Source organism: Stegostoma tigrinum, chromosome 37 (genome assembly GCF_030684315.1).
Source record: "Stegostoma tigrinum isolate sSteTig4 chromosome 37, sSteTig4.hap1, whole genome shotgun sequence".
Taxonomy (NCBI): domain Eukaryota; kingdom Metazoa; phylum Chordata; class Chondrichthyes; order Orectolobiformes; family Stegostomatidae; genus Stegostoma; species Stegostoma tigrinum.
The window spans coordinates 10,500,058-10,520,288 of NC_081390.1; the positions used below are offsets into that span (position 1 = coordinate 10,500,058).

Here is a 20,231-nt window from a genome sequence, read left to right on the forward strand (position 1 = left end):
GTGCTTGCGTAATGTTGGGCCCCAATCTACTCAATGAAGGATCCAAGGACATTGGCCCCTGCTTAGAGAATATGGGACAAATTGAGGACAAAAGGAAACCCAGAATGAAAATAATTGGTAAATTTGTTGCCTAATTTAGTAGTCAATCCATCCCCATTACTTATCTTTTATTCTAGTTCCACAAGATCCTATCCCACACCCAGAGGTTTTCAAACATTTTTTCTCCAAGGACTACCTTCAAATATTGATTCCATGACATTGTTGGAGCTTTTATATATATTTTCCCCCTCAAAGAAATATTGTCATCCGCATTTCAAATTATTCCTGTTGGTTGTGTCTTGAAAAGCTAAATCCACATTTTCCCAGATTTCAATGTCTGCTCAAAGGAATAAAAGGAGGAAACAGGTCTACTCTCTCATTAGAGAGAGAGAGACAGACAGACAGACAGACAGACAGACAACTGTTGTGAATTAATGTGAGGGTCACCACATCTTAGGAGAGGGAGAGATTGAGAAGGAGAGTCTTTCATTGCTAACCTCATTCAGTGCAGTAATTGGACCCATGCTGTTAGCATTGGTTTGCATTGCAAACCAGCCATCCGGTAACTGAGCTAATGGACCCCCATACGTATTATATCCGAGAAATAAATAGGTATTTCTATCGCCATTCAGTATAATTTCCTTCAAATAAAAACAAAAATACTGTGGATGCTAGAAATCAGAAACTAACACAGAAAATGCTGGAGAAACCCAGCAGGTCTGGCAGCAACTGTGGAATGTGAAACTGAGCTCTTGTTTGGCATCCAATCTGAAGAGTCACAGATGTAGGCAAACCTGCTGAGTTACCTTTCCTCTTTGAGAGAGGGGTAGTCTTACATTATTATGGGGTGAATTTTGGTGTCACTCTCAAATGAGCACTGTTGTGTTCAACTTTCAATATTTTGTCATTAACTAGCAGTACTTTCCATATGTAAAGTTTTCTTAAAAATCACATTTTCAGTGCTGCTGAGTTTCAGCAAAGTTGCATAAAAAGTGTTTTTAGAAGATAGAATTGGCAATTAAAGTAACTTTGGAGCGAGGCCTAAAAACTTAGCTGAAATGAATAGTCTCATTGCCAAGCCAGAACAAGCTTTTCAAATCCCTCTCCCAGATCTCGGCAAGCTTCTTGTGAGATTCTTTTAAAAAGGAAGGCTAGGAAGATGTTTACAAGATTTGAGACTTCCATGCAAATGCATTTTAATAAAGCCAACATGTTAAATATTGACATCCAGCCAGAAAAAGTATGGTCAATAGAAAATAGAATTGAATCATTAGTGAAAGCATTTTGAAAAGTGTTGAGAGTTCTTGAGAAGGGGGAATAATACCATCACTTCCCTGGGGTTTACCTATGACTGTAGCTACGGGGATTGCAACATGCACTGTTTAATAGATGAAAAACTCAAAACAAATTTGCTTTAATGCAGAACAATGGCCTGAAAAGCAATGAAACCACTTCCCTTCTCAAAAAATAAACAAAGGTCAACATTAACTGGTGGTTAATTTACTGCCAGTTATCTCTCTCCAATGAAAGAGCAGACCTGTCTCCCCCTTATTCACTTGAGTGAGTTCTGACTGAAATAAAAGCATGTGGGAAAGTACACGGAGAAATTGTCATGGCAGGTCAAAGGGATGAGCTGGAATGGGGACAGCAATTGTGCAAATGGAAAAACAACAATTTTTATTCGACGCACACACAAGCATACTTAATGTTGTGAATGCCAATAATCTCTTGGAGGCAAAATGTAAAAAAAAAATCACATTCAACTGCAGTTTTAGTCCTCCACCTCTTTGGTTCCTCTACCAATGAGTATTTTTTTTTGATACATTCTCAGTATGTGGGTATCGCTGACTAGGCCAGCATTTATTGCCCATTCCTAATTGCCCACAGGGCAGTTAAGAGTCAACCTCTTTGCTGGAATCACACGTAGGCCAGACCAGGTAAGGAAGGCAGTTTCCCTCCCTAAAGGGCATCAGTGAACCAAATGAGGCTTCCTTTTCCAACAATCAACAATGGGTTCACTGTAATCATTAGACTCTTAATTCCAGATTTTTAAAACTTTAATTCCAATTCCATTATCTGCCATGATAAGATTTGAACACGGGTCCCCAGAACATCACCTGGTTCTATGGATTAACAGTCCTGCAATTATACCACGGGGTTGTCACCTCCCCCAACTGTTGGGGGATAACTATAAAGACGATTTTCTGTGTTCTTTATTGAAAATACAGAACAGTTCATTCTTTATACAAGCACAATTTGAGGAACATCTGACCATTTTAACTACACCTTTGAGCAAGGCAATCAATACTTGCCTTTCACTTGCGTGGCATTATCGCCATTAGATATCGAAAGCCACCTCCTATTCAGGTTTGCAATTTCCTGCACCTTACATCTGTAACGTCCTTCATCACTGTTGTGAAATTTGTTGATGATCAAAACGTAAACCTTGGCAAGTCCCTGTTCAAAAAACTGAAGCTCACATCGATGTTCCCTACAGTTACGGAATGCTTGCACATGGCCTGTGCGATTTAGCCTCAGAATCCTTTGATTTTCATACAGTGAATTTGAAAAGAGCCAGACCAGAGATAAGTAACTATTCTTCCTCTTCTGTTGAGATATTCGACAGAATAGGGTACCCCGCTGTCCTTCAGTGAACTCCACCACAGGTCCTGGGGTTACAATGACTTTCAAGGCCTTACAGACATCTGCAACAATGAAGGAAAAAAAAATCACACTATCAATATATGGAGATAGTACGAACTGATGATGCTGGAGAATCTGAGGTAACAAGGTGTAGAGCTGGGTGAACACATCAGAGGAGCAGGAAGGCTGCTGTTTCGGGCCTAGACCCTTCTTCAGAAATGCCAGGGTATTTCAGAGACCGTCTCTATTTTCCAGGTTTGGACACAAGCTGCTGGATTTGGGAGTTGACAGTGTATTGGAAGTTAGGTGATGATGTCAGAGGAACGTTCCAGTGTTTGGATGGAAGCCCCGGGACTACATCTACAGGTGGTTGGTTAGAGTGGGAGATAGGAAGGAACAAAAGTTAAAAATGAAAAAAAATCCGCCTCCTCTCCCAGAATCCTGGCACAGATAAGTCAGCAAGGTAAACTGAAACAGGGGCTGAATCTAGAATCTCTTTGTAGGTAGGCCAGCAGTCTCAAATTGTAACAAATCCTATCAGACATTCTAATTCCAATCTCCTATTCAGTATTCACAATATTCAGCAATAACACATGATCAAATAACTTGAACTACAAAAAGCATTTTCAAAGAATGCAAATGATTTAACATTATAATTTTCAACATCTGTCAAAATTCTATTTTAAAGAAATGAGAGTGTGCGTTTCAGCTTTTGTTATTTTTCATTATATATTACAAGTTGTCACAATTTACCTTGAAACATCTGGCAGTGCATACATGATTTAAGTTTCTTGTTAAGTCAGTTTTCGTTCAGGAAATCTCTTGTGGCTAAATAGTATCGGTTATTTGACATTAAATTGAGAACGTGAAAACAATTAGTGTTTCCTGTGGTATTTGGCTGAAGTCATGAATCGGAAAATACAACTCATTTTCTTGAAATTAAACTTGAGGATTGAGTGACAGTGTAACAACACACTGCCCTTTTATACATTACATCTAGGCTTGGATCTGAACCTGATCAATAGGCTTGTATCCGGGTCAGGGAGTTGTGTATATTTGCGTAAGTATACCACACTTCTCAATGGATGATGACATGAGAGAGTAGAAAATGACAAACAAGCTTGGAAGTGTATTCCACACCATGGGTGTGAGCCACTGCACTATCATGAAATAAGGCTTTTGGGTTGTGAGCAATGTCAGTGATCAAGCTATGACTGATTTATGACAGCTGTAAGGTCCCTTTAAATTCTTCACCTTAGCCCCAAAAGGATCAGTGTCACCAAACTGACTGTCTTCAGTTGGCTAGATAGTTATTTTGTTAAGCAATGTGATACCAACAGCATGGGTTCAATCTCAACACCAGCTGATGTTACCGTAAAAGGACTCTCCTTCACCACTCGCCTGAGGTATGGTCACCGCCAGTTAAACCATCACTAGTCATCTCTCTCCAATGAGAGAGCAGCACTGTGGTCTGGTAATACAATGGCGACTTGGCTGACTGGTTTTATGAAGCTTGAGACCTATCGCAAAGTTAAAAGAAAGAGTTGTAGAAAGGCGGGTGTTCATTTTGTTTTTGTAGAAACTACCTTTCAGTTAACTTCTCCAACTCAGTTCCTGTTCCCCTCCAATGCAGCCAAGAACCAAAGCCCATTTTTCACCTGCTCAGTTACTATCACTGCCTCCACACTTTGCTCAAGCGCTTTCATGCCTCTCCCACTTTAAGGCCTCAGACTTTGAGAGACACCAATGCGAAAAAGTGGGGTCACAATGGAAATGTGATGGGTTAGAGATAACAAGGTGTACAGCTGGAATGAACACAGTAGGCCAAGCAGCATCAGAGGAGCAGGAAAGCTGACGTTTTGGGCCTAGACCCTTCTTCTGAAGAAAGGTCTAGGCCCGAAACGTGAGTTTTCCTGCTCCTCTGATGCTGCTTGGCCTACTGTGTACATCCGACTCTGCAGTCCCTACTATCTCTGTGACAGGTCAGGGCAGTATTGACAGAGTGATAATGTCACTGCTCTAGTTTTACCTCTGGCTAATATTCTGGAGACCTGGGTTTAAAATCCCATTGTGGCAGACGGTGAAATTTAAATTCAAGTTTTTAAAAAATTAAATTCTGGAACTACAAGCTAGTCCAATGGCTGTAAAAAACCCATTTGGATCACCAAGTGACCATTAGGGAAGGAAATTTTCTGTCCCTACCTGGACTGGCCTACATGTGACTCCAGACTTAAGGCAACATGGTTGGCTCTTCATTGCCCTCCAGACAATTAGGAATGCTTAATATATGTTGGCGTAGCCAGAAACACATACATACAATGAATAATAATTAACAAGAATTACTCACAAAGGCCAATACATCATTTGCCATCCTAACTGCTTGCTGGAAGCACACAATTACTTCCAATAATGAGTGTAAAAGGACACCCAAATCCTTTTGAACATCAACTTTTACCAATCTATATCTATTTAAATAAGAGCCTACTATTTGATTTTTCCTACTGAAGTAGACAACTTCATATGTATCCACATTATATTGCATCTACAATGTACTTGCTCACATATTCAACCCGACTAAAATCACCCTGAGGATTATTATGTACATCTCACCATTCCCACATTGTTTTGTGTCTCAGCAAAAGTGAAAAAGCCGGATCCCAGCTCAGATCCCTGCAGTATGTCATTTGTTTCAACTTGCCATTTAGAAAAAGACCCACTTTTTCTTACAGTTTTTCCATGTCTGAAAGGCAATTCTCGCTCAATGCCTGCGTAATACCACCCAGCCTAGGTACTTAGATTTTGTACAGTCGCCTCTTGAGAGAGTCTCAAAAGCTTCCTGCAAATTCAAATACACAACATTCACTGGTTTTCTATCACCACCAAATGCTTCCAGTAGGTATGTCAAAACATGATTTCCCTTCATGTGTTCTATTGTCATGTCCTTTATAATAGACTCCAGCATTTTCTCTTGACTGATATTCAGCTAAGCAGTCTGTAGTTCCTGATTTTCTCCTTCCCTCCTTCATTTAAAGGAAAAGGGGGTTTTACTCACAGCCCCTCAATGTCGCCAAAACTAAAGAACTGATCATTGACTTCATAAATAAAGAAGGAGGACACGTCCCTATCTACATCAACAGAAGTGACAGGGTGAGGGTGAAGAGCATCAAGTTCCTCAGAGTGACGATAACCGACAACCTGTCCTGGACTTCCCAGGTAAATGCAACAGTCAAGAAGGAACAACAATGCCTCATCTTCCTCAGGTGGCTCAGGGAATTTGGCATGTCCTTATGGTCCCTCACCAACTTCTACACATGCACCACTGAAAGCATATTGTTGAGGTGTATAACGGCCTGGTATGGCAACTGATCTGACCAGGGCCATGAAAAACTACACAAGAGAGTGTGCATAGCCCAGACCGTCACGGAAGCCAACTTCCCATCCATGGACTCTATTTTTCAGGCTCGCTGCCACGGAAAGGTGGCCAACATCAAAGTTCAGTTGCACCCTGGTAACAAGCTCCTAAAACCTCTTCCATCAGACAGAAGATACACAAACCTGCACCAGCAGGCTCAGGAACTTCTTAGCCTCAAATAATGTAACCAGCAGTGTAACCTGTATACCTCTAAATTTTTTTTAAACTGTACATCCTTTACTTGCTATGATCTGCCTGTACTGCTCATAAACAAAGCTTTTTACCATATTTTGACAACCATGACAATAAAATCAAAATCAAAAAGCAAATCAAATTCTGTCAGAATTGTTCCAGAATCCACAAGATTTCAGAAGCAGCATTCATTTTGACGTTTATTTACATAGATACTTGCTTTAATCCCGAGGTGTAGGTTATCAGGTCATCCACCATAGTATTATTGCTAATGTGGTTTGCTCCAACTACGAAAATTAAAGTCACTTCCTGTTTAATGCCTCCCCCACCTTACCAGTAATGTTTGGAGGCTTAATGGACAACTTCAAGAAGAATATTTGAAGGCAAGAGAAGGTCCACTGTATCAGCTGACAAAACAAGGCCTAAAAGGTCATCCCTTTGAACAAACTTAAAGACAACCAGTCAAATCCTTAGATGGCTTGGTACCAAACCCTATTTGATAATGCTTCTACATAGTGCTTTGGAATATACTGCTCTGTTTAAAGTGCTATACAATTGCAGCTGCATGATGTCGTTGTATTAAAGGGTATGGTCTCTTCTACTTGCACTTGGTATCAATGTATGAAAAGGATTTCCACCAAAATGTTTTTTCTGCTGTGTGCCCTCAATGGACAACATGGTATTTGTATCAGTTTTCTACTGAACGGTTTGGATGCTAAGTAACATTTACGAGCGGTTGCAGAGTGAAGGAGTTTGGACATTATTGGAGTCACCAGGATGTGAATGATCAGGGAACTGCACAGAAGTGACTTTGCACCTTTTACGTCAATGATAGACGCAATCATCACAACTGATTCCCAACGCCATGGGTAACTGATGGTTAATCCAAATGATGACATTGCAGTCAACATTGCATTTTAAGAGTTCGAGACAGTGAGGAACCCCAGTCGACCAGCAATCTTGTTCATTGCACAACAACAGGAAATTGTGAAATATCCCTGCACTGTCTATGAAAACACATTACCTATTATTAGGAATCCTGACAACTGCAAATTTGCAATAAACACACAGTTTCAGACTGAACCTCGACACAACCAAAAGAAAATCTTGCATCTACCTGTTGGGTATTTCTGTGCAGTTACGGTATTGCTGATGCGTTCCTGCTACTTGTAAGTGCATGTTCCTATCTGATTGACTGAGCTCCAAAGTTGCCTCTCCATCTCACCCTCTAAGACACTTAGATCTTTTCTATCAACTGCATTTTTTGGCCAACCATCTTAATTTCCTTTTTTGGCTGAGGGTAACTTTTCTGTCTGATTACAATAGACAATAGGTGCAGGAGTAGGCCATTCGGCCCTTCGAGCCAGCACCACCATTCATTATGATCATGGCTGATCATCCACAATCAGTATCCTGTTCCTGCCTTAAATAGACAATAGACAATAGGTGCAGGAGTAAGCCATTACAATCTTCTGAAATGCCTTATGACTTTTGCTTTACAAAAAATACTGTATAAATAAAAGAGCCATATAAGTTGTTGTTATAAAGGATCACCTCAAATTAATTGCCGTAGCATATGTGTCAAAATAAGCTGTGATCTAATGCAAATTTGTGAAACATTGTTATAAGCTGTTGTGTCACAACATTTTTTGCTAATCTCAAGTTAACCCAGTGGTTTTAGAATATCTCAGAACTTGGTCCATCTGACGTGGCTGTACAGGTACATTTGTGAAAAACTCAGTCAAGCTGCTGAAATTATAATATATAGAATTTGCAAAGAGCTAACTGCCTTTCCTGACTTTACAATTCTTCCAGTATTTGGATCTGTGATTTTATTTTTGCCAATGGCAAGTATAGTTGTGTCAAACAATTTAGCAAAATCATTGGGACCTCTGACAAGACAATGATTCATCCTTAGAGAAAAGCCTCCATTCATTTTGCAACATAAGCATATATCACCATTTGGCTGTACTTTGAACAAATCTAGCCAATACAATTAAGCTTCCCTTTGTATTTGCTTTAAGCTTCAGCAAATATCTACACCAAATGGCATCTTTTAAAGCTTTCCCCCATTCTTGGAAACCAAAGAAGACATCATTGGGCCACTGCCAAGGACAATCTGTTTCGTGCAAATGTCAGTGGTATCTTGAACTCATTAGACACATTGTTTTAAACAGACCCCACGGTGCAATTGCTATTAACTGGCCTCCCCACTCTCCGTTTACTGTCAAATCACGTAGCAGACTATCTTTAGCAGTGCTGAGTTAAACAAGTAGCTGTGAAAACAGTGAGAAGCTGAGTGTGCAGAAGCATGTGTCAGCAGGAGATGCGTTGCAGGCACAAATATCCACCTCCCGAGAGCACAGAACTCTTCATTTCCCACCTATCACTCAATGAGATGCTCAATTCCTGCAATTGTTTCCTGGAGAAATTCATAATCTGCATGTCATAACAACAGTTTCCCAAACGCACAATAGACTTTCATGCTTGAGATTATTCCATGAATCTTGATTCAATTAGATTCCAAATTTCCAGAGGTAAAAGGTCAGTATTTGAACTTTCATCGCTTCTCTCATACAAAACAGGCCAAGGCAGATATTCATAACTTGGCTGCATTCACCCACTCAGTGTATTGATTCTCAGGAAGGATATCTGGCCTGGGAGATGGTTTGTTGTTCTGGATGTGAGTTTGCTCGCTGAGCTGGAAGGTTAGTTTTCAGACGTTTCGTCACCATTCTAGGTAACATCATCAGTGAGCCTCCAACGAAGCGCTGGTGTTATGTCCCACTTTCTATAAATAGAAAGTGGGACATAACACCAGCGCTTCGTTGGAGGCTCACTGATGATGTTACCTAGAAATGGTGACGAAACGTCTGAAAACTAACCTTCCAGCTCAGTGAGCAAACTCACATCCAGAACCTCAACCTGAGCTACAAATCTTCTCAAAGCTCGCCATGGTTTGTTGTTATTGAGCAAGGGCTAGCAAGAATGCCTGAGGCCATGCGGAACAAGTGACTTCACCATTAATCATGGGTAATTTTGTGAGAATTTCACTGAGTACATATGTACACGGAGGTGGTGGTGAAGAAGGCTCTTGTGGTGTAGTGGTAATGGTAGGAGGCCTGGGTTCAAGTCCCACCTGCTCCAGAGGTGTTATATAACTAGCATTCCCTTTAATTTTCTTTCTGGTTGCGTAGGTCTCCATTGGTCACAGTCAATGCTGCAATTGGCTCGCCATCACTGACCACCAGACATAGAACCTTTGAGTAGCTCCTCTCTCTCTCTCTCTCTCTTTCTCACACACACACACATTAGACAGAACATTGGTCATACCATTCCTGACTAGCTCGATCAAAATATCGTTATGTATGGGGAACAGTGATGTTGGAGTAGGTTGTATGGGGTTTGGAATAAACCTGAGCAGAAGAACATACTTTGTCTTATGTCATGACCACAGTTTGAAACCCAGGGTTAATGCGGGTATTTTTGACTCGTAATTTCAAAATGAGTTTTGTAAACTAAACGGCTGTGACACCGCGCGCGAAACTAAACATATGAGAGAGTGTAAGTAATGTTAAAGGGTACTGAAATAACGGCCCATCAAAGGGCAACAGGCAACTCAAAATGGATTGGACTGTGAACTTTTGTGACTACGAGGGGTTGACAATCCCAGTCACCCTCCTGTAGGCTGTGTTCTAAATGGATGGCAAGTGTATTCTTACGAAGGAGAAAAACAAAGGACAAAAGGGTCATTAAATAAAAGCCAGCATCAACTCCTCAGGAGGGTCAGGAGTAGTTTCTCATAGACGCCAGCCTGGGTTATGCATTAGCATACAGTGAAGCTCACTGTTAAAGCATCCCCCAGTTACATTCTGTCTCATTCCAGTGTTGAAATTGGAGTCACAGGTAGATAGACTGAAGAAAACTTTTGGTATGCTTGTCTTTATTAGGAAGTGCATTGAGTGTAGGAGTTAGGAGGTCATGTTGTGGCTGTACAAGACATTAGAATTAGGATTAGAATTAGAATCCCTACAGTGTAGAAACAGGCCCTTTGGCCCAACAAGTCTACACTGAACCTCAGTGCATCTCACCCAGACCCAGCCCCCCTCTAACCCACCTAAGCTACACATCCTGAACACTATGGGCAATTTACCATGTCCAATCCACCTGATCTGCACATCTTTAGACTGTGGGAGGAAACTGGAACACCCGGAGGAAACCCACACAGACACGGGGAGAGTGTGCAAACTCCACACAGACAGACACCAGAGGCTGGAATCGAACCTGGGTCTCTGGTGCTGTGAGGCTGCAGTGCTAACCACTGAGCCACTGTGCCGCTTTTGGTGCTTTTGGGATACTGTGTGCATTTCTGGTCTCCCTGCCACAGGAAGAATGTTCTGAAACTTGAAAGGGTTCAGAAAATATTTACAGGGATGTTGCCAGGGTTGGAGGGTTTGAGCTACAGGGAGGGGCTGAATAGGCTGGGGCTATTTTCCCTGGAGCGCCAGAGGCTGAGCGGTGATCTTAGACAGTCTATAAAATCATGACAGGCATGTATAGGGTAAATAGCTGAGGTCTTTTTCCCAGCTTAGGGAAGTCCAAAATCAGAGGTTTAAGCTGAGAGGGGAAACATTTTAAAAAAAAGGACCATTGTCGTGCAGAAAGTGGTGTGTGTATGGAACAAGCTGCTGGAGGATGTGCTGGAGGCTGGTACAGTTACAGTAGTTAAAAGGTGTCTGGATGGGTATATGAATAGAAAGGGTTTAGAGTGAAATGGACCAAATGCTGGCAAATGGGACTAGATTCATTTCGAATATCCAGTCAGCGTGGATGAGTTGGACCGAAGGGTCTGTTTCTGTGCTGTACATCTCAATGACTTTATGACTGTAAGTGCTATAAGCCAGGCAAAAAGCATGGGGGGGGGATCAATAAAATCTTTATCTTGAATGCTGGAATTCAATCACGGTCAAAAGGCATCATAACTACAAAAGCTCAAGTGATTTTTAGAACCGGCTGTTCAAATAGAAACATTAGTGCTACCTGTAACCTCTACAGCAGCAGCCATGACATTTAACTATGCACTCTTTGAACAATTCAGAAGCCAATCTGATCAATACACCTTTTTCTAAAGCACATGTTTTTCCTCTTATATTTCTCAGGCTTCGTAAGCAAAAAACTCAAATCTTTATCCCAAGAAATTTAGTTCAATTGGCTCCTTTTAAAACATAATTTCATTTGGGTTGTAGAGAAGGGACTGTTTTAAAGTTACAACTGACCAAGCAGGTGAGTGAATGAGAAAGAGCAGCCAATTAATTCCTCATCTCCCAGGAACTTAACAGTTTGGGGTAGGTTATCCAGAACTGTATTGAATTGGGGAACCTTGCTGGAGGTCTGGTCAAGGAAGTAGGGGGCTCGTGCCATGATTTGAATCCACAGATGGAAACAAAAGAATGAGAGAATAGTCACTTTGAAGCCAATTTCAAAAAAGGAAGAAACTGCAAAGGTTTTCCAGATTTTGTATTGCTACAGTTTTGAAACACTTGCATTCAATGCCAGCAAATTCCTGAGAGAACTGGAGGAAAAGTTGAATTTGAGGATTTAAATATTCTGTCCATCAAACAGTTAGGAAATTTATTCAGGTGCTTGGGTTTAGAATTTTGCCGAATAAAACCAGAAAACCCAAAACTTTTAAAAATGGCTTGGGATCAATGCATGTGTGGAAGCTGAAATCAATGGAATCGAAACAGTACAGGTAAAGAGATTAACATTGAAACAACACAATTTTGAAGTATGATAAAAAGAAGGCACAAAATAAAAGACAGAGGAAAGAGAGGGAACAGCAAGGACGCAAGAGACAATTCCAGAAAAAAGTAGCCGGAAAAGGACCACTGAAATGGAGGAGCAAGAATCCCATGATGGCATCAGTGATTCTGACTTGAAGATGGAGTCAATTCAATTTGCTCATTCAATTCCTATTTTTGAGGTGGTAGAGAGAAAACCTTTCTTTATCTCTTTTAAGCAAGTTGCCCAGCAGTCCAAGTGGCTAGTCCCACATTGGTTCTCATTACTGTAGTGGAAGTCTTTACGGAGAGCTCACAAAATTTACTCTTTGCCTGAGGAAAATGCCACTGATGACAAGGTGGTACCAAAAGATCATCAGTGCATATTGCTGGAGGCATGGTGTTGAAATTTCAATGTACCTGCAATTTGAAAGGCTTAAGCAGCAAGCTTTTGGCCTGTGGGTACGGATACATGAAACTGAACCAATTTAAGAAAGAAAATTCTGTGAAGCAACTCTCCTTGAGGAGTTTCAAAGTTCCATCACGTTCCCAATAAGAATAATCTCGAGGAACAGAGAGTCATTATTAATCGGTGGTCCCTCACTCTCTCCCATTCTCAGAGTGAGTCCCTAGGTGGCTGTACTGGCTGATGCAGGCTCTGTTACACTGGGGGCAGTAGGTGGTCGTGGAAAGCGGTGGGTGGGGCAGTGGTGTGACAGCACGCTCCTTACATTTGTTTTCGCTTGGCTTCCGCTTAATCCCCCATGACTAGTCTCGAGGTGCTCGATGTGTTCCTGGGTGCTCCTCCTCCACTTTGGGCGGTATTGGGCCAGTGATTCCCAGATGTCTGTGGGAATTCTACACTTCACCTTGAGGGCATCCCTGAAGCACTTCCTTTGTCTGCCTGAGGACCACCTGCCATTTCGGAGCTGGGGATAGAGCATCTGCTTGGGGAGTCTTGTGTCGGTCATGCCCAGACCACTGCGGCCGATCAAGATGGTTGGTGCCTTAATACTGGGGATGTTGGCCTGGTTGAAGATGCTGCTGTTAGTGTGGCTTTCTTCCCAGTGGATTCTCAGGATCTTGCGCAGGCCGTGGTGGTAGTACTGCTCTAGTGCCTTGAGGTGTCTGCTATAGACATCCCACAATGTCACAGGGAGTGGCTGGGTCCAAGTACACAGCCACACTGGCTGATAATCATGAGTGAATCTACAAATTTCTGTTCCTGATAAACCCTTTCTCATCCACCCCCAAACAACTGGAAAAGGCTAGAAGTAGAGCATCCAAGGAACAGAGAAGGAGATGCTGAGGATCCTTGCTCAGGACAGAAAGCCTGGTTCAGAAATGGAAGGGGAAGTTGAGAAGCTGTGTGTTTTAACTGCCAAAGGGAGTTAAAACTATTGTGCCAACTATTGGAAACTGTTGGGAAAAAAACAGTGGGATTTATTTGAGAACACACACACATGCACACACGCACGCACACACACACACACAACAGGCCAGCTGATGGCTCAATCCGAATCTGCAAAATCCTTGTTAAAGGCTCTGCTGAGAGTGGTGATAAGATTAATCGAGTCCCTGTGAGTCTAAAAGGAAGAGTGGACACATTTCCACATGATGAAACAAGCAACTTGTAACAGTACTGAGGGATACTGGGGCCAGTCAAACTCTACTGCTGGAAACCAGTATGACTTGTCACCTGAGTGTAACAAGTGCCAAGGCACTGTTAAGAGAAATTGACAGATGGTACAAAAGACCTGGGGCAAATCAAACATACTAGCATCCCCAGTGCTCTCCAAGAAGCCTGGTGAGATGAGGGGAGGTGGAATGGCTCCAGGAGAAAGTGGGGCCATAAAGTCATGGAAAGTGCCACAGAGGGCCTGAAAAGCTCAGTCAGTGAGACTGACATGACACTACCAACAGACGACCCTCCAACCTGGTTATGTGAAACCTTGTTGGAGAGTCTAGAAGACTTTGAGGAAATAATAAATAGAACTTCCTTGGTTGCAGCTGACAAAGCTGGCCTACTGTTAGAAAGCATTAGCTCGGACCAAAGCAGAGGCAGAAGCAGTCCCTATATTGAAAATAACATTCTGAGGTGTATGTGGCGGCCTACAGACCTGCAAAATTTGGTGCAGACAGCAAGAGGGAGAAAAAGTGAGCGAGTGGTGCCAAGGCACAGTGGAGAAGGATTACAGTAAATTTCAGTGGCTGGACACACAAACCCAAGCCTGCATCAACCAGCGTTGGTACTGGTCATAGCCCCTGAAGGTTGATGTAAGGTTTTGCAAAAGCTGCCTGGTTAGTGGAGAGAACCCCCACAGACAACAAGAGGAACTGCACCTGAATCGTGCGCCGTCACCCCTTGCCCAAATCAGGGGATGGCGGTGACTCAGCAGAGTTGCCTCATTTTCGTTTTGTCTGAATGACCCTCCAAGGTCCACGTAAAGCACTGACGTTCGCAACTGGATGACAATGCGACAATCAGCCTGACGTTGTTGGTTGCTACGCGTGGAGCCTCAAAGCGAGCCCTGGCTCAGAGGGAACACTAACTATCAATATCCCCTCACCAATGTGGGCGAGGCTACCTCTTTCTTGAAAAAAAGGCCATTCAGCCTAACAAATCCATGCTGACCCTCTGAACAGCATTCCACCCAGAGCCATCCCCCTACGCTTTCCCTGTAACCCTGCGTTTCCCATGGCTAACACACCTACCCTACATGTCCCTGAACATGACAGGCAATTTAGCCAGTTCACCTAGCCTGCACATCTCTGGACTGTGGGAGGAAACTGGGGCACTCAGAAGAAACCCACACAGACATGGGGAGAACATGCAAACTCCACACAGACAGTTGCCCGAAGGTGGAATCGAACCTGGGTCCCTGGCGTTGTGAGGCTACATTGCTAACCAGTGAGCCACCATGCCTCCCTGTAGGCTATTTCATGGACTGTTTGCCTGAGAACCATATTTCTCACTCTCACCACAGTCCTCAGGCGGATCTAATCAGACCTTGGCTCAAACTTCATGACTGAGATATGGCAGGAAGTCACAGATAACCTGGGCATGACCCAGCAGAAGTCTTCAGTGTATCAACCCAGAGCCACAGGAAGCAATAAATCTGTGCCACCTCTCCCTACAAACAGTGATCAGGGCATACTGCCATGATAACACCCATGATTGGGATAAAGGACTAAATTTTCTTCTGTAATAAAAAAAATACTATGGATGCAACTAAAACTGAACTTGCTGGAGAAACACAGCAGATCTGGCAGCATCTGTGGAGAGAGAATCAGAGTTAATGTTTCAGGTCCAGTGACCTTTCTTCAGATTTCTTCTAGATTTTCTTGTTTGGCAGCAGAATCCACTGGGCTAGAAATATTAATCCACTCCGTAGATGGTGCCAGGTCTACTGAGGACTTTATTTCACCAAAATGAAATGGAGGTGAAAATGAGGACAGTTTACATACTTTTATGTAAAACCTGTATTCTTTCAGCTTCAAAGATCAAAGGGTGTATCTGATTTTGAGAGGGTAGATCGAGCAAAACATTATTCCCTCAGATGGGGCAGTCCCAAACAAAGCAGGTACAATCTTATCACCCTTTAATGTCACGAAGTATTGCATGTGGGAAACACATAAACTTTGACTCCCTTCCTCAAAAAAAACTAGATTGTGGGCACCCATCAGCTGAAAATTTCTATGTCAAGACTTATACACTTTTGTTTGCTTAAAGTATTAAGATTGTGAAACTGAAAGAAAATAGTTGAGGCAAGCTTCAGATCAACAATTATCTCATTGAACAACAAAATAATCCTCCTGAGCTCCTGTTCAGTCCAGGATGCTGAGCACCTGAGTAAAACTGGGATTCATATCAGGAGTATTTATATCAATAAGTCTAAATACTGTTGCATTACTTTCTGGTACCCATTGTATAATTTGTGATTTTACTCACTACTAGTTACCCTCCTGTGAAGTTGCTTCTGGCCAAAGAACAGGGTGGGTCTGTCGCTCTCTATACTGCATCTTCATTCACAAAGAATCCTTGCAGGTAACACACAGAATAGCCTTCATACCCAGCATGAATTGGAGTTTAAATGCTGTCAGAGGGCCTAGTGGATCATTACAGGCAGACAGCTTGGCATTTTCACACTGACACACACACACAAACGCACCCCATACTCACTAAAATTACAAAGGTATCTCAAATATTTTAATGAATGGTTATAATGTTACATATCTACTAGACAATATCAGCAGACAAATGTTTTCAACTTTATCATTAAAAACAAAGGAAGATATCTGAGTGTGGTGCCATGCATACACAACCAGTATTAACTCCTTTTTCAAGAAATGTATCAATTAAACTACCTCACTGTTAACTAGTTTCCAAACATCTGACACAATACTATAGAAGAGGCCTCACCTATGTCCTGTACAATCTCAACATGACTCCCAACTCCTATACTCAAGATACTTAGCAATGAAGGGAGGCATGCCAAATGGTTTTTGCCCCGAGTGTGCTTCCTCTGCAGTGTTGTATGGTTTGTGGAGCTCTCTCACCTCAAACATGTTTTGCAGAACTCTGCACTTTCACAGTCCCCACCCTCCCGCTAGTAAAACTTGCACTGTTTAATACTGCCCTCAAATGTAGAGTCCAAAATAAATAGCACTGCCACAAGCAAGCATATCCATGTGTGTTGGCACAGACAGTGACTGCTACATTCTTCATTGTTTGCTCCTTTAAACTAGGTCAATCATAAAATAACTACGTAGAAAGTTTCAAAACTACATTGTTTGTAAGCGATACAGGCAAACATCAGGCCTCTGTTGGGGAAGACACCTAAATCTGCTGTTGCATTTTAGCATGAAAGTTACCTATCAGCACATGAAAGTGGTCACCTAATGTCACCTGACTCACCTTAACATCCTAGCCCTTTTTGTGTGAGAGAGGCCTCGTAGTTAGACTCTTGAAAGAACTCTTCTATGTGCTGGCTGCAATATAACTCCTATTTGTTGCGAAACTGCATTTCAAAGATCTCCAGGCATTTTCAGTGGTTTGTTCTGCCATTTGAACTTTGGGACAGAACAGCCCTAGGCTTTCCTGGATGTTTTGCAACGTGCAAGTTATCATTCCAGGTACAGATGCAGACACAAGCGCTTCACTTTATAACCATGCAGAGAGTGCAGATTGGAATGAAACAAATTTGGGACATTCTGATTTATTCACCATCTCCCATTATGGAGGAAGGGTTTGCTATATTGCTGCAGATAAAATGTCACTACTGTGACATTTTGTTTAAAAGGCTGCAGATTTAAAAATCTAAATACCAAAGTGTTTAACAGGTGTAGGGAACTACAGAAATCAGGAACTCTTGTGTGAATACTTCAGAGGGAGAAATTGCAGGGCTATGGGAAAAAGCAAAGGGTTTAAAACCAATTTAATAATGCTTTTAAAAGAATTTGAATAGACACAATGGGCCAAAAGTACTGTTTAGTTTCAATCAATAACGTGAGGAATTGTGAATGTTCAGAACAGGCTGCAGACAGTTCAATGCTCTGGGTGTTCTACAGCTGAAGCTTGGAAAGTCATTTCCTTTTACAGAATCATGCTGTATCACTGAATGCAAACTGGTACAAATCAGCATATCCTTGATTGCGTGCAATGCAAAAACACAAACTTGAAGACAGAATTGAAGTGGCAGTTCAAACTGCCCAGCATGCATTTCCTTTAAGCTGTAAAGTGGCCAGAAGGGTGAAAATCATAATTTTGCATTCAAGCAGCTGAAATTTACTTTCAACCTCATAGCTGTTTTCTACCTTCTCCTCTTCCCCACTGCTCACTCCACAACCATTTTCAAGTAAAGAATGGGATGAGGACTCAGCTCACCTGTAGACACTAGACTAATGGGTGAAAAGAACTGGGTCTTAATGATAATAGGCCAATGAAGGATTGGAGCGTGGCATGGGAGAGTGCGAGAAAGGGAAGTGTTTAAGCATGCCACCCTTAATGCATGTGATCCACAGTCACCCAAAGTGACACACCTCAGCACTCCCTGCTGAGAGGGCATGAGGTAATTTCTTATTGAACCAATCGGGGTGAGGGGGTGCTGAAAAGATGAAAATGTTGGATAATAACACATACTCTGCCCAAGCTAAAAACTATGGAAAACATGTCTTGATTTGACCTGAGGAAAGATGTGAATGAACTAGAAAGGGCATACAGGAGATTCACCAGTGTTTCCAAAGCTGGAGAAATTCCACAATGGAGGCAGCTGGACATGTTTCCCTTCAGACAGAGAAGGCTGAGGGAATGCTTTTTAAAAATAGAATCATAGAACCCTTACAGTATAGAAGCAGGCCATTCAGCCATTGAGTCCACACTGATCTATCAAAGGGCATCCCATGCAGACACCAACCCCCCACCCCATCCCTGTAACCCTATATTTCCCACGATTAACCCACGAAGCCTGCATATCCCTGGACACTATGGACAATTTAGCATGGCCAATCCACCTAACCTGCTCATCTTTGGACTGTGGGAGGGAACTCATACAGACACAGGGAGAACATACAAACCTCCACACAGTCACCCAAGAGTGGGATTGAACCTGAGTCCCTGGCACTGGTAAGACAACAGTGCTAACTACTGAGCCACACAGTGCCACCCTGGATCTCTTTGAGGCATACCGGGTTCTAAGAGTCAGAAGTGGGGAGGAACTCTTCCTATTAGGAGATGAGCAAAGGGTACCATTGGGAAATGGTCCAGGGGACAGATGAGAAGGTAAGGAACTGGACGTTAAGAGGGAGATTAGAGGAAAACATTTGATTCAGAGGGTGATGGACATCTGAAACTCCGGCTATCACGATGTTAGATGCAGGAATTTTCGAGACGTGAGGCAGATGAGCTCTTGAAACGTCATAGCAGACAAGGCTAGAAGTAAGGGTTACTGGTTCGAGTCCCACCTGTTCTAGAGGTGGATAATAACAGATCGATGAGAAAATATCGACATGGTTAGAAGCCAAATGAGATTTGAATAGATAGATGCTCGATGACCAACATGGAAGCCTCTTGCCGTAATGTTTAAAAAAAACTGACTCCAAAATGTTCCAGGTAGAAAATTACTGCAGCGTTTTCTGAAAAAAAAATTCCCAAGGGACTCCAGTGTTTCTAACTTGTGTGGCACATTGAAAAATCACATCCTGTTTTGTTTTTCTTTCAGTAAAAGGCTTGAATATTTGGATTAGTCTAATCCAGAAAGATATAAATGGCCATGTCTTACCTATAGCCAGGAGTTCTGTCAATAGAACCACGACCCCCAGGATTTTCATGCTTCATAAAAACGAGCCGCTTAAACGAAGCGAAGTCTGGGTGTAAAGATCTGGCATGGTAAGTAGTGAGTCGACTCTCACTGCTTCTTAAATCTCTCTGCACAAGCACACACACACCAACCCCTACTCTCTGCGAATATAGGAAATGGCATTTCCTTCAGACTCTGCGACCAAGTATGGAATCTCTTGCAGTCAGCTTTCAAATGGAACGAGACAGCTTGAAGTTCATTGGCAGCGAGTCTGGCACAGATGAAAAAAGCAGATAAGAGAGAGGGAACTCCACTGTTTTGCTGCAGAAGTTTTGCAAAGGGTAAAAAAATAACTTTCTCCTGAGTCCACGCAGTAGCATTAGAGGGGAAACACCAACCAGTTACAAGTAAGTTTAGCTGCTCCGTTGGCGGAGTGTGTAACTGCGCTCGAATGTTTAAAAGGTTTAATGGGGAAGGGGGAGTTACGGGATTGGGGGGGGGGGGGAGGGAATTTAGGAGGAGCAAAAGATTCTGACTTGGCTGTGTGACTAATTTCACAAGCATTCCATTTGGAGGGAATTAACATACATATAATTATTTCATTGCGATCTCATGGGATACGTTCCAATTCCTTTTTATTTTACCCAACAAGAGTTTTTGCTTGAACTTGTAGCGTTAAGCGAATTCAAAAGCAGCAGCATTGACCGTGACCATGATCCCCCCCCCCCCCACGCCCCCAGTCTCTCAGTAGACACATGTACTGGATGTAACATATGGGTTGTGTGTTTGGAGAAGCTGCATTAAGCCTCGGTGCTATTTTGTACCTCCTGGAGTTTGAGCCTGATTCTCTTCGCTCACTCGATCCTG

The 20,231-nt window shown here is 42.4% G+C and overlaps 1 protein-coding gene across 1 annotated transcript in view; it reads right to left on the reverse strand.

The window, feature by feature from the left end:
- The window catches only part of vstm4a (V-set and transmembrane domain containing 4a), a 57,407-nt gene extending 37,601 nt beyond the window's left edge, over positions 1–19,806 (reverse strand). The window contains exons 1-2 of the mRNA XM_048563754.2: positions 19,347–19,806; positions 2,352–2,744 (exon numbers count right to left, since the gene is read on the reverse strand). Coding sequence (XP_048419711.1) covers positions 2,352–2,744; positions 19,347–19,395 — 442 coding nt within the window. The 5' untranslated portion in view covers positions 19,396–19,806. The remainder of the gene's footprint in view (positions 1–2,351; positions 2,745–19,346) is intronic.
- Between the last annotated feature and the right edge of the window lie 425 nt (positions 19,807–20,231).